At 37.6% G+C, this 14986-nt stretch overlaps 1 protein-coding gene across 1 annotated transcript in view; it reads right to left on the bottom strand.

Moving 5' to 3' along the window:
• Positions 1–4071: 4071 nt before the first annotated feature.
• HMGCLL1 (3-hydroxymethyl-3-methylglutaryl-CoA lyase like 1) overlaps positions 4072–14986 on the bottom strand; it is an 87991-nt gene continuing 77076 nt past the window's right edge. The window contains exons 8-9 of the mRNA XM_055811063.1: positions 13612–13737; positions 4072–9288 (exon numbers count right to left, since the gene is read on the bottom strand). Of these exons, the coding sequence (XP_055667038.1) occupies positions 9175–9288; positions 13612–13737 (240 nt within the window). The 3' untranslated portion in view covers positions 4072–9174. The remainder of the gene's footprint in view (positions 9289–13611; positions 13738–14986) is intronic.

Here is a 14986-nt window from a genome sequence, read left to right on the forward strand (position 1 = left end):
ATTCTTGAAAGCCAGCCCGTTGTACATATGCGATAATAAAATATATATTAGAAAAACTACTATAACTTATGGAATTTTGTAGTTGAGCATACAAAAGATCTTTATATTTATTAACTCATATTAAACTTTTCACAAGCTAAAAAGAAAGTAGAACTGTACCCTCCCTGATTTCTATAGATTCACAGATCTGTCCTGAGCTGCACATTTAGATGCACATGACTGGTCTAAACGCTGTATCAGCATAAATCTGCCCAGCAGTGGCAACCTTTGAACCCCACCCTTCTAATTTGAAGGTAGCTCGCAGAAAGGAAAAAAATCCACTCAGAAACACTTTAGAGAGCTGTTAAAAAGTACATATGTGGTAGTTTTGTACACTAGGTTCCCAGGTGCTGATGTGATATTTGTAAGGTGGCAGTCACGGGTAGCTTGTCTCTAGTGTGACGGTGGAGTGGAACACTTGCAGGGTACGAGGAGATCAGGACTCCAACCCCTTTCAGTACAATGAGGAATTAAACTGACTATCTAGGCTAATGCTTTGACCTCAGTATGCTGCTGCTGAAACTGGTTTTTCTTTCTCCTCCAATATCCCTCAAAAAGAAATGAGTGAGCCTTGCCAATCTGAATGCAGTAATTTTAGAAACCATTTTATGTTCTGACTGCCCAGTGGAGAAAGCCACTTGCCTGAGGCAGAAGTGTAGTGCCTGCTTCTCAAGAGAGAAGTTATGACCCGTCTCACCATCTGTGTTTCCTATTCATTGTCTCTAGGCAATACCCGAAGTGCCTAATTCTCCCCGTGCACTGTACTGGGAGTCATGGTCCCTAACACACCACTCTGGATTCCACTTTCTGGCTATGAGCTCTGGATTTCTCTCTGTAGCGGAGTTGTTTTGCTAGATTTAAGCTTCTATTTGCTAGCAATTAGTTGTTTTTGTTATATCTTTGTAACGATCTGGTTCTGGTCAGCACAGGACAATGGACTTGCTATGATAGCATCTGACGAATTAATTTTATTTTGAATTTGATTAATTTGAATTTTATCTGGATTCCCACTAAATGTAACTCACACAACTAACAGTATCAGGAATGTAACACTGGTTCCACTGAATTCAGCTCCAGCTTTGACCATGACTGATTCAGATCTAGGGCTAGAAATTTATGATGTGATCAGAAGAGCAAGAATCTCTACTCTTCAGTGTGACTTTTGCTTTGGCTTTGATGGCTTGATAATCTGAGAGCAAAATCTTAGGTGTGTAATTCTACTGGGCAGAGTTTTAAAAATGTTTAACAATTCTTACAAAATGCATTTTCTCTTTCTTTAGGATCGGCATAAAACGAAAAATTCCTTCTTGTTTTGCAATCAAATGCTATGTCATTACTAATTCATCCAGCCTTTGGACAAAAAAACCAACAGAAAAGTGCAAAGTTGGTTAGTTTGTTAAACACAACAATCTCCCTTATCAATCCACTAATTTGCAGAATTAATTTATCTCCCACCACATAGGTATTTTGAAAGAAGTATATTAATATCCATTTCAAATGTGTGAAAAGGAAAAAGTTCAAACTGAAAATACTGTTGAGAATATGTTTTCATCAGTGTTGCAGAAAAACATCTCTTTATATAGGAAGTATACATATGACGTGAACCCTGTGTGGGTTTTCAATCTGACTTCAAAAAAAAAGATGCAATGCTGAACCCCCTGTGCCACAAAATTTCAGGTAAACCTTTTATATTCAGATTTAACTAAACCCCAATCACAAAAAACATCTTTGTAACTTTCTGTCTTATAAACTTTTTGTTTTCTAATTATCTTATATTTAGATACTAGGAACTCTGCTTATATATGTGCTTAGACACGCATACACTCACACACACACACACACACACACACACACACACAAGTATGTAAAACGCCTTTGAAAACAAGGGTAAATATGTGAGTTACTGTGAAAGACAGCAAGATATTTAGTGGCTATTGCATTGCTTCTGTAATTTTACAGACTCTCTTCATTAGAACTGACTGTAATGCTTAATGGAAAAGTACATTTCCTCCATTATACATGTAAAATGTATTCTTTGGATTTATCTTTCCTAGTGACACTGTATTCTGTCAATTGTATCTAGGTGTTATTAAATAAAAGAATTTCTGCTGGGATGATCTGTATTCAAGTGATCATGATTAGACTCAACTGCTTCATGAACAGTTTCATGATGGAAGAAGTAGTATCTTTGTAAGAGCTTCATCATTAAAATCTTTTCCCCTGAAGAGAGACATCTGCACCTGATTCCCAGTTGAGGAAAATGGAAGTCTCAATGATGACTTGGGATTCCCAGGACATAGGTTGTTTTGGGTAAGGATGTGGTATTCATCCCTCTTCCACTGGAGCCAGGAGAGTGAAGAAATAAAGACTGATTGCGCTAGAGGGAGAAAGCAAAAATTTTAGCTTTACAGTGTTCTCATTTGAAAGGGGGAATACTGGGCTCATTTTTTTCTTTCATGATTGTTTATGCAGTTTATCTAAAGATCGCTTCAAATTAAATGTGTAAAGAGTTTTTGAGACAAGTGCACAGGACTAGTTGTTCCTTACGCAGTATTGAAGCTACAAGGCTGTAAAGTTCAAGTCTCCACTTCTGTCTCGCCACAGTGGGTCTTGAATTCTTCAAAAGGCAGATTTTCCTCAGCCATCTCACCTGTCAGTGAGCTGAAAGAATGGGTTTCTAGGACAGACAGGCATGGACTCAGCCTTTTCAGGCTGTTGTGGAATTGCATCCTAGTACTCTGAGCTAGATGTAGCAGATCAAACTAGTAAGGCTAGTTTGGATAGAAACTAGATGGATAGAAGCAGCACCCACAGCATGCCAAAGGTGATGCCTTAAAAGAGTGAACACCATTCAGTTCTTTCAAAAAATACCATGGGTGTCTTTGCACCAGAGAAAAAAACTAACTGTTGAGTTCATGCTAGCTGTCATGGTTTCAGCTGGAACAATTTTCTTCCTAGTAGCTGGTACAGTGATGTGTTTTGGATATAATATGAGAATAATGTTGATAACACACTGGTTTAGTTGTTGCCAAGTAGTGCTTACCCGAAGTCAGGGCTTTTCAGTTTCCCATGCTCTGTCAGTGAGGAGGTGCACAAGAAGATGGGAGGAAGCAGAGCCAGGACAGCTGACCTGGACTAGCCAAAGCAGTATTCTTACACTGAAGAACATCATGCTGAGTATATAAACTGGAGGGAGTTGGCCTGGAGGTGTCAACTGCTGCTCGGGCCCTTGCTGGGCATCGCTTAGTGGGTGCAGAGACATTGTATTGTGCATCACTCGTTTCTCTTGCACTTTATCTCTCTTTCTCTTTTTGTTCTCTAATACTGTTATTATTTATTATTATTATTCTTGTTGATGATTATTTTTTACTTTATTTTAATTATTAAGCTGTTCTTAACTCACAGGTTTTACCTTTTTCTGATTCTTCTCCCCCATCCCACGTGTCAGGGCAGGAGGGAGTGAGCAAGTGGCTGCGCGGCACCTAGTTGCAGGCTGGGGTGAAACCATGACACTGGTGCAGATAACTAACTGCAGCTTATGTTGAGGCACTTCAATGGTAGCATGGGGTAGGGAATTTTGCTGTTGACTTTTCCAAGAAAGTTCCCTGATCAACTTGCTGATGTTTCAGACCACATGCTGAAATCATTCAGTCTCCCATGAAGTGTGTAGGGGGTCTTAGACATCACTTAGAGGGCACAGATTTGCGCTCTGCGGTGGAACATCTGAAGTTAGAGAATGCCTCATTGAGTTTTTCAACTCCTACCTCCATTCCTGGCTGTAGCTTTTAATGTTCAGTTAATGGAGGGAAGAAATGTTTCCCTAGTAACTTAGAAGAGATTTGTGAGCTATCAAAGCACATGGGAACAACGGATAAAAAGGTAGTCCTAAAAAAATGCACTCAAAATGGATTACGAGGTAACAAAGTCAACACAGGCGTGCAGGTCAGAGTGACAGCTTGTATTTGCTAATGTCGTATGTGTGAGCTGGTTAGTCAGAGCTGCTGATTTTGGTGTAATACATGAGCATATCAGTTTCAACAAACACTGAGATAGATTTTATTTCAGCTGTAGCACCACACATTGCAAACTCACAAATGCATTTAACCAAGAGGGTACACGACAATTCCTTAACAAACATATAATCTCTTTGACATCGGTTTCAAAGGACTAAGTTGACTTTGGCTGTAGTCCTTCCGCCTGCTGTGTTATTGCAGCAATGAAGTTCAACACCGAGTTAAAGCAGGACCATAGAGAAAAATAATCTTAAAAGATATAACAAAAGAAAAGCATTGATCAGCAACTCAAGAAGTGGAAAGTGTCTTTCATCCACTTCTCCAGACCGATTCTTCTGTTTAGTCACTTCTCTATGCATTTCACAATCAATAAAGAGAACTTAAGGCAGTCTAAGAAACAGGAAAACTCAGTGACAAAGAATACTCATTTTTAGGTATCACTTCTACAACTTAAAAATAACTCCATGAAAAAATAGGCAGATCTTATACATTCACACTAACCCTTTGGACAAGCATTTTTTCATTTCAGCAGCACTGATCCCAAACATAGGAATTTTACCTCACAGACTTGCAGTCTTCATTTGCTGACTCCTTATTAAAATAATAAAAGTTTTATGAACTCGAATGATGCTATTAGGAAAGGAAAATTAGCTAAAGCTTCTCTGGACTTATTCACAAGACCAGAATATTCACTTACTTCCATAAACTCTGGTTATACATGAAAATGAAATATTAAAGTGCTGGTCCAGAGCCAAGTTGCCTCAATACATAAAAGTTTAAACTACAAAGCAAGCTGCTGCTGGAAGACAGTAGCACTATCCACCTATGGGATCCATGTCATTGCTGTGTTGTGAAAGGCACTGAAGAACAGTTATGTCCATTACCAACAAAACAGATCAGCTTCTGCAAAAATGCACATTAGCCATACCTTTAGAACTACATAATATCTTGAGCAGCCAAAAAAGCCAGTATTTGACTTTCTAGCTATTGCCAACAATGTAGGAAAAAGACAAGCTACTGGGAACTCCAGTTTACAAACTACCATGGCCCTGGCACACATAGGATGATCTCCATGTTCTGTGAGATCTCTGCAGTGCCTTCGGTACAGTGAGCTACAGAAGAAAGTCTCCAAATCATAGAAGTATATATCTTCGTGCATCTAATTTGTCTCTGATAAGATTCCGTGAGGACAGTCAGTAACTACTTCTTCTCTCCCTCATACCCTCAGAGGTTACACTATCCCATTCTGAGCATTTACAGAGGACCACCAGCAAAACAGACAGGGAGACGGGATGTCCCCACATTCCAACAGTGCAACCATGATATTCAGTGCTCTTGCTTTTTCTTGATCCCTTTCAACAAATGCCTATATATATAGATATAACTTTTATAATGACACAGTAACAAGAACACCTGTTCACAGAAGCCAAACACCTGGATGCAAGCCTTTGCAGCCAGAGGGTTGCTTCAGGGTGAGGTGACAGCAATGTGTTCAGTGGGGTACACTGACAGGGACTAAAAGAGCAGGGCACCATTAGCTGAATATAAACATAAAGATTTAGAAAGTCAGAAGCACTGGAGAGCAGTAGCACCATCCCAAGACTTGCCATGTTTTTGAAGGGATGTGGTCTCAACTGCTTTATTATGTGCTGCGTTCAATGCTGCCTATGTGAGTGACACGCATGGCATAGCTACTGCATTAGCCCTTGATCTTAAGGGCAATATAGGCCTATTTTGTGAAGCCAAAGATTAGGCATTAAATTGCTCCACACAGTCAAAGTGATGCCAGCCCAGGAAAGCAGATCACCAGCACTTTATGTGCCTAATAAATTTCAGTAGCGAGAACATGAGATGTCTCAGGATTCTCAGTCACACTACAAGTAAAGAGGGATTTTATGGGCACTGCTTACCTGTACCCACAGGCCTAAATTCATCCCAGGTGGTACTTTTGGCACATAAACATTGGCGTTTTTTGGAATTTGGCTCTGTTTCTTCCTCCCTTGTAACGATCCTGACAAACAACCTATTTGTCTGTGACCTCCACCCTGGATTGCTGTAACTCACTACGTGGTTGAAGCTGAACGTGTGGGTAAAGAACAGGCTCCAGATGTGACTGCTCATCTTTTCCAATGCTCACATCATTACAGAATAACAGACCTGCATTTACAGCACTCCACAAGCTCCCAAGTAGTTTCGAAATCAGATCCAATAAAGAACCAAGGCATTTTAGGTTGTTTGTCCCTGTGACTTAACCGGTAACCTGTTCTAGTGCATAGGGTGAGATAAGAGCCTTAGAATTGCAAACTGGACAGCCCAGATGCTAAGAAGCCTAGGATGCACTATGCACAAAGGCATGTCTGAAAACTCTTCCACACAGTAAGGGTCTCCTTGCACCACAGTTAGAAATCCTTTGTGGTAGTTAGGAACATAGACATCTAGAACTCCCAAAGAACTAAGCAGAGCTAGCTTTTATTCTACAGTCTATGCTCTACATAGGTATTTTATTTAATGCAAAAGTTGTGGCAGTAGTGAAACCACTCACTTTTACCTAAGACATAGTTAGTACATTTACCAAAAAAGTGGACAGCATCAGCTCGGTTCCTAACTTGGCCTACAGTTGAAGCCATCATCACCATCTTCAAGGAAAAAATCTGTTGCAGAGACATTTTTTTCTTGTGATCTTTCTGGACTCAGGAATTTTTAATTCCATGCTAACCAATGGCACATCTTCATCCAGATCCACTAGAAAGTGTGTTCTTTCTCAGTCTGTATATAGCTGGGTGGTTAGATCCATCGATTAGGATGCCAAAAAATGTGCATTTAAATCTCCCCAGGCTGAGTAGCAAGCTAATCTTGGATCAACTGTTTAGTCCAAAATTCAGGCTAACATTTAAAAGGTGGTTTGAATCACAACTACTTTTGTATTTTTAAGGGGTGACTTCCCTTCTTTGAGAAGCTCAATCTTGCTTATGCCAGTTAAACATGCTCACAGGATCTTGGGTGGAAGAAAATTCATCAGGCTTACATGAGAACTGCATACCTCAGCTCAAAATGAGCTAATCCTGTGCCTGCACAGAAGCTGAAATTTTATTGTTAAACAGAAAAGTAGTACAGTATGGTTAGTCACCTTCAAGGGTAAATGGCACCTGAATTAGTGAGTCCTTAGGATGTCAATTCTGGCAGCTTGGTTGGGCTTAACTACTAATTATTAGACTACGTACTGCTGCAGATTCCTCACTTCTTCATTGGATCTAATCCATTACAGAATTTTAAAATCTGTGAACAGTTCAAGACCTAGTTTTACTGAATTTCATATTTTGATATATGAGTCATAGTGGCTGCTAAATAACAAAGCTCCAGCTGAGAAGTTGAGAAAACAAGGACAGAGCATTTTCTGTGGTGATCCAACTATGCATCCAGAGCAGGACAAGTAAATCAGGGTGATCACATCTTTAAGAGTACTTGAAGGTCTTCTAGATACTGTAGGAAAGGGTTAGTATTTTGGATTGATATGCAAGATATTTCCTGCCTCACCCGAGCACATTTCTTTGCTTATTCTTTGACTCTTTCCATGAGAAGAGCGAAACAATGTAGTTTGTATTAGCCTTGATTATCACTACAGCATAAACAGGACAGAGGTTTTATATCAAATTTATAGCTTTGAGTTACCTGGCATGCAAATTTGTACTTTCTTAAGCTGTGCCAATCTTAAACTACAATACTGGCTTAAAGATCTCAGAAAAAGTTCACTTTGGAATTTCAAAGGCAAACTGAGACTCAGCTGTGACTTGGCAGAGTTGAGTCCTAGACAAAAATTACTCAGCTTTTTCCTTCTTTACATGTTTTCTCACATTTTCTTTCAGCTTAACTCTCCCCAGTCTTTCATATTTTGGAGGAAAATGGAGAATATGGAGAAAGGATTTTAGATTACCATGTTAACAGGCTATGTTCAGAAAAAATATAGCTCAAGGTTAAGTACACAGAGAATTACAGAAGGATCCTACACAAACAGTAACAGTACTGATACTTCAGACTAAAAAAAATTCAGTATTTTCATGGCACTTTTGACAGTTTATAGATAGGGTAAGGTTGTTCTTTGAATTTGTCCATTTCTGATCTAAAAATGAAAATGCAGTTCACTGGCATCTCTGCTGAACTAAGACATTTAAAAGAACAGTATCACTATCAGTAGATCACAAAGAAAAAATGTAAGTGGTTCCCTTTGTGTAAGCTAGTCCAGCAGAATATTATTATCCTCCAAAACTCATGACTTGTAAGTGAGAATGTAAATGCATAGACTATAGAATAAAAAATCAAATTGGTCAATGAGATCTTGGGATAAAAATTTAGCCCCTTCTACACTCTTACTACCCTGAATGATGGTTGAAAACCTTGACAATTTTAATTGCTTTATATAATTAGGTTTTAATACAGTTGACAAAAAATCCCAACTACAACAAATATAACTTAAGTAACAAATAAGGAGATTTGCATTAGATTTGGAGAATGTGGCAGACTGCCATTCACCACAAAGTCTTGGAACAAGATAAAGTCATCCACAACTTAACAGATGTTAAACAAAACAAAAATTAAAAGTGCTATTGCTAAAAAATTCTTATAGTGTATTCAGATTTGGCTCCATGTTCTTAAAACAACTGACTTTACAAATGAAAAGTAAAGATTCATATAAATAAAACACATAATAGAATGGCCACACACAGTGTGGGATCTCATAAACTACTGCAAATATTTGTACTGTTCTAGAAGTCATCTTGATTAAAACTTAACTATGTATTTGCTGTTATATGCAGTTTTCCTGAAAAGAACTAAAATTCAATCTCAAACAAGGTAAAATGTCCTGGTGTTGGTGTTTACACATTTTTATCACCTGTAGAACCACCAGGCACAGAGTTCTATACTACAGTCATCTATTTCTTACTTAGAAATCAGACAACTCTTTACAAGAAAGTACAGTACAATAACTCTTCCCATAATAAAAAATTACATATGGGTACTGGTTTTGGATCTTTGTGGAAATGGTTTTGTTGTATTTGTTTTCTTGACATAAATATCTTCGGTCATGGTAGATGACAAATGTAATTAAGCTGCCAAAAAAATCCATTTAATTGCTAGTTCCAGTACTGAAGGAAGCTTGTGCAACCTTTGAGTTTGTTTTCTTGTTCAAAGCTGTACAGATGAAATCTCCAGCTTCCATCACTGTATAAAGGTTTACTCCCTAAAAAAGAGGTGAAAAATAGTTAATAATAATAATAAATGCATATGTTGAAAAGGCTTAAACTCCCTGTTTTTTTGCTCCAGGGTCTAATTTTTGCAAAGGGCCTGATTCATGTCCTAAGTTGGTAATGGAGATCGGTAGAGTTACAGTGAATTACACAATAGTCACAGCTTCTAGTTATTTGGAAAGTTCTACCACTTCGAAAGTGATTTCTTGTCCTAACAGCAGTGGACCAAAGACTTGAGTAATATCTTTCCAGCTCAAAAGAATCTGGAATAAAGAACTGGAATAACAACTAGAAGAAGAAAAATATAGTGTCTACAAATGTGCTGTACTTATTTATCACCCAATGCTAAGAAACCTCATGCTTAGAAATATTTCATTTGCAGCTCAGAAGAACGGAAGAAATACACTTGTACTGGCCAATAAGTTCAGCACGAAATGGGATCCCACATTCTCTTGAACAAATAGAATCTCCTTCTCAAAGAAGTTCCTTTCAATGCAAAATTAAAATTTACATTGCCAGCACAACTGGGCAAAAAATTGCAGCTGCTTGATCTGCCCATGCTAAAAAATAGTCCCTTGAGCAATCAACCTGTTTTTAACTAATATAAGATACATATCAGTACTGCTTGATTGCTAAAATGGAATCAGATCACTGATTAAAGAGGAAAAAAATACTTATTAGCCTCCTGGATTATTCACGTATAGTGCAAGTTTTAGAGTCAGAGCATGTGAGTGATAGAAATACTTGCTCCAAAGACTGGAATTTAGAAGCCAGTAAAGTACCTGTAGGAGGGATGCGAAAGGGGACTATGAACTACCAATACACTGAGTAGTCATATAAAACTGGGAGAAGTGTGTCATTCAGCATTAAAGAGCACAAAATGTACCAGAAATACACTTTCGTATCACTTAAGGATTTCTGCACTGAAGTTCAGACCAGGACCTGATTTAAATGCTTCACCCCCTACTTGGATCTAGCACTTATTTCCATGTTCTATGGAAAAATTTGCCTTTTTCATTCTTGGAGTTGGCTAAAAATGTTAATGAGAATGAAAATTACTTCACAGAAATGTAATCAAAAACATTTTGAATTTGAAAAAAAATGCTTCAATGTTAGCAACCACCTTTAGTATTTAGCACCATCTAAAACATTGTTCAAAGACACTCTTTCATAACTGTCTCATTTTAATACAGTTATAACAAGGGTGATTTCAGCATATTCTGTTTATCTTTTATTGGCCATTACTTAGGCTTAGTTTGTAGAGTGCTATTGCACATAACGTAATCTAAAAAATTCTTAGAGCATCTGTGCTTTTTTACTAGGAAGAAATGAGAAACATACCATCATAGACATACTTGGTAGACAGACTATGGAAGATGGCAAAATAAAATCCCCAAACTATACAAAATTCACATTTTCAGGACTGTAACACTGCATAATGTGGTAAGTGTTGATAAAAAACGTATGTTCAAGGTTCACATTCATTAAATGGAACACAAGCACCTCTGCCTTTTAAATTCTTGTTATGTAAGTGTTGTGGACCAAAGAGGATTACCATGAGGGCAGAAACCCCAGAATTCACAAGCATGACTCACAGATGAAGATGGGAAAAGAGTAGGGACAGGTGTTTGTAAAGTTGTTGAGTCAAAATAATATGTCTTCAGAGAGATATTAAGAAATGTACTTAAGTGTACTTGGTAAACACTCCATATATCCAGAATTATTCCTTGACACCAAGGAATGAAACTATGGAACACAACGACCAGTACTTCCAATAGTACCTATGAAGTTGGATAAGTGCCCTAAATCAGAGGAGCTTCTGCCAGAAGGCGAAGTCCTTTAACTCCCATTGACTTCAGTTAACCAGTTCTCCTTCAGCATTCATAAATACCAAGTCTATTATCTCTCTATACTTCGGTTTCGGTGTCAATAATGTGAGGCTAACAGCACTTAGTTGCTTCTCAGGAAGGTGCATTGTTTTCCAAGTGCTTTGAAGGCATCGTAAGCACAAGTACTATTACTGTAATTACACAGGAATCATATAGAAACTGTTTTTATAGAAAATGTATGTCTCCCTACAAAGTTTCCTAAGCATTAATGATCTATGACATAATTATCTATCCATCACCATGGTGCAACCAATAAATCTTTTTGTATATGGGCTCTGCTAGAAAATAATTTCACATTTAGCCTGCTGGAGATTCATTTCACACATCACTTTCTTGGTTATGTGTTCTGAAGAACAGTATAGAACAAGCACCAGTTACCACTTTGATGTATCTAGTCAATCTGAACTCGATAATATACACTTAAATACTGTCCATCCTTTAGCTGACACTGTAAGTGACTTCAGTCAACAAAATGAAAGCTTTAGTGCATAGCTGAGAGGAACATGAGAAAACGCTCCTTGCAAATGGACAGTATTAATAATTACAATTTCTTTTTATGCCATTACACAAAAAAGGACATATTAATAGATTTTTGTGATAACGATTTTACAGAATTGGCCATGGTACCAAAAAACAACACTGAAAAGACCAAAGGTCATATATTAAGGTAATAATTTCAAGGTTCCATGTCTCTCAACCAGTAAACCACTATTTTCTTAACGAGCCAGAAAAGAGTCAAAAAGCAAAGCCTTGTGTTTTGCTATCGCATAATCTAACATTAAAAAACCAAAAGGAGGACTAAGTGTTTGATTGTGAGATTCTTATCTCCATGGGATTTGGTATCAGCCTTTAGGACAAGCTAGATCCCTGCTTGGACACAAGATCATTAACAGATTAATAAATCTTATCAAGAAGCCTGGAACAGGTATATTTCATTTAATCAGGGTATTTTTATTTAAATTATTCCTTTTGCTATATGTCAGTTGGAAAAGTCAGTGGGTATTTTGCCCAAGGAAAGACCACAATGAAAACCTAAGTCTAAGGTGCATAGCAATGTAAAGTGAAATGCATGATTCTTCTCCTTATTCCAAAGAACTGTGTTGTTTCTAAAGAATAAGCACATTCTCCATGAAAAAAAGCTATCCCAAAGCATGTATGAACAGTTCAAAACAGAGTCCACTTGTAAAACGGACACTTGTGATTAAATGTTTAAACCTTTTCTAAACAAGTATCTGACATCTACCCAAACTCCCTAAGAAGCACATGAAAGCAGATGAACTCCGTGAACTCTGTAAAGTACTGAATATGCTTTAACAATGCTCAGGAGATGTACAGTTCAGCAACAAGTTCCATGACCCTTTTATGGCAAAGAACTCCATTGGCATGATCGCCACACGGAACTGCAACCTACAGATTAGTGGTAAGATCTCTGGTAACTCAGATCTTCGTGTTTCAGACATCAGGCTTTTCAATTTCTTTCTGCAGCAGTTTAAATCCAAACCACACACGCTGCAGTTTTTGCAGGTCTTTATATGTTCTTCTTTGACCCTGACTCCCAAAGTCTATGTCTAAGTTAAAGGTAAAGTCACTGTACTGCTTGAGTTAGCACAAACTCATTATGCCACATTTCCAGAACAATGACGATCAACAGGAAGACCGAAGAGCACATTCTTTGGGGAAAGCAGCATCTCTTGGTTCCCAGGAATACAGAATAAATAACATGCCAGCTGAGCCAGGGATACTAAATGTGTCCTCTTGAAGTGTGGATGCTCACTGGCAAAGTTCATCAAAGTGCAGCTCAGTGCAAATAAGCTGCTTTGCCTTCTCTTCCAAGAACAAGAATGGAAATAAAAATGACCATGAAGCTTACTAGCCAGTAACAGATTTTGTACAATTTTAAAATATATTAAGTGGACACCTGAGAAATAGCAATGTCCTGTGCTTGACTTCCAAACACTAAACTTTTTTTCTACTTTGAAGCCGGAAAAATTATCAACAAATAAGCACTCTGAACCAAATCCAAAGCTCTATGAAAAGAGCTGAGGTCTGCTCAGTCTTTCCACTGTAAAGCTGATCAGACTTCCAGAGCAGTGTCTACAGTAGTGATTTTTTTGTGGTTACTGAGGCATAGCAATGACTCAAACCAGTTGCTACTGAGCTCCTCATAGGTAGGGATCTCCAGGTAGAGAGCGGGGCATTATTCAGCTTCCTGTCAAATACACAAACCGGTTCTACTCTAAATTGCCTAGTAAAGTCAACATCACTCATGTGATCTGTCAAACCATGTTAAAGTATGAGTTTGCAAAAACGACTACTTGCTCCCAATGTTTTATTGTACAGCACAAGTAATTGTCAAGTACGTATCATATCTTTTCTAGAATAATTTGTTTTTCTTAGTGTCTTAAGTAGAAAGTAAAAATATCTTACTGTATTGACCCCCAGACCATTAAGCATGTATATCACATCTTCTGTGGCTACGTTTCCAGTAGCACCTTTTGCATAGGGACAACCACCCAGTCCTGCAACAGATGAATCCACTACAGTAACTCCCATCTGGAAGGTAACAACACAAAAATGCAACATCAGCATAGAGTATTATTTATAATAATTCATAAATAGCGTGCTAGACATATTAGTTACTATGGATAAAATACACATTTCTCCACAAATGGATGTGTTCCTCAGAAGAAATTCCTTATAATGGCCTTAGCTCTGACATCTTTATAAGGTAAGACTCTTCAAACACAGGATGTGGAACCAAGAACTAATGGTCCATTACATGCAGCAGATAAGATGATTGCTGGTTTAGAGTGAAACAGAGGTTTATGTTTTCTCTCTGTGTCTCTCTACGTGTTGTTTATAAACAGTGCATCTACTCTTGCAAAGTCTTACATGCAACCAAACACAATCAATGTGTTTATACAAATGTATAATTTTAAGCATATGTGTAAGTCTTTGCAAGTTGGAAGTCTTAATATTAGCATCTGATTCATGTGTCATCCAAAAGATTTTGGGACATCTACCCTCTAAAATGTGTTTTGTATTAATGGCTATTCTTCCACAAAGAATTTCCTGAGCATTTTCTCTCTTCTAATTTTCTTTTCTTTCCTCTTTATTAGAGTTCATAAAGCCACCATGTAAATAACTTTTTTGTTTGTGCTTTAGAGGAACACTACACAGTATTTTCACCCAAATCAACACCAAAATGTAAGGAAGAATTAAATTTTGCCAGATCTGTTAGAGTTCATGGGTTCAAATCAACTGTAAATAAAAGCTTAAAGAATTTTATCCTGGTGAATCTGACCCATTGTTTACCATATTCACTAGTCTAGAAGAAAACACAACCCTCAAAACAGTAAATTTCATACTTTAGAAGTCCTGGAGATGCATTCAAAAGCCTAGTTTTTAAGATGCTTGGAATAACTGAACAGCTTGCATATAACAGAAGTTCTCATAGACAGAGGTTCTGAGCTTTACTTTGAATATTTTTAAGGGAATAATTGGTGCACAGTGTTAAAGCTTTCTCATTTAAATCATGACTTGAAAAAACACTCAGCTGTCATAACTTCATAATTCTCCCATTTTTATTTTCTTCCTACAGCATCCAAGTGTTTTCTCTCTCCTGATTCTCTCTCAGCATATTCATGATAAAAAATAGTAAACCAGTTACCAACTCTGCTTAAAAGATAGTATTAAATTTCCTTATGGGATAAAGCCTTCCCTGGCAGATTGGTCATGGAGGGAAAAAACTGAGCCTGTGATTTCCACTGATTTGTTTAGTGAGCTCTTGCACCCTCTTCTT

Source organism: Falco peregrinus, chromosome 7 (assembly GCF_023634155.1).
Source record: "Falco peregrinus isolate bFalPer1 chromosome 7, bFalPer1.pri, whole genome shotgun sequence".
In the NCBI taxonomy this organism is placed as follows: Eukaryota; Metazoa; Chordata; class Aves; order Falconiformes; family Falconidae; genus Falco; species Falco peregrinus.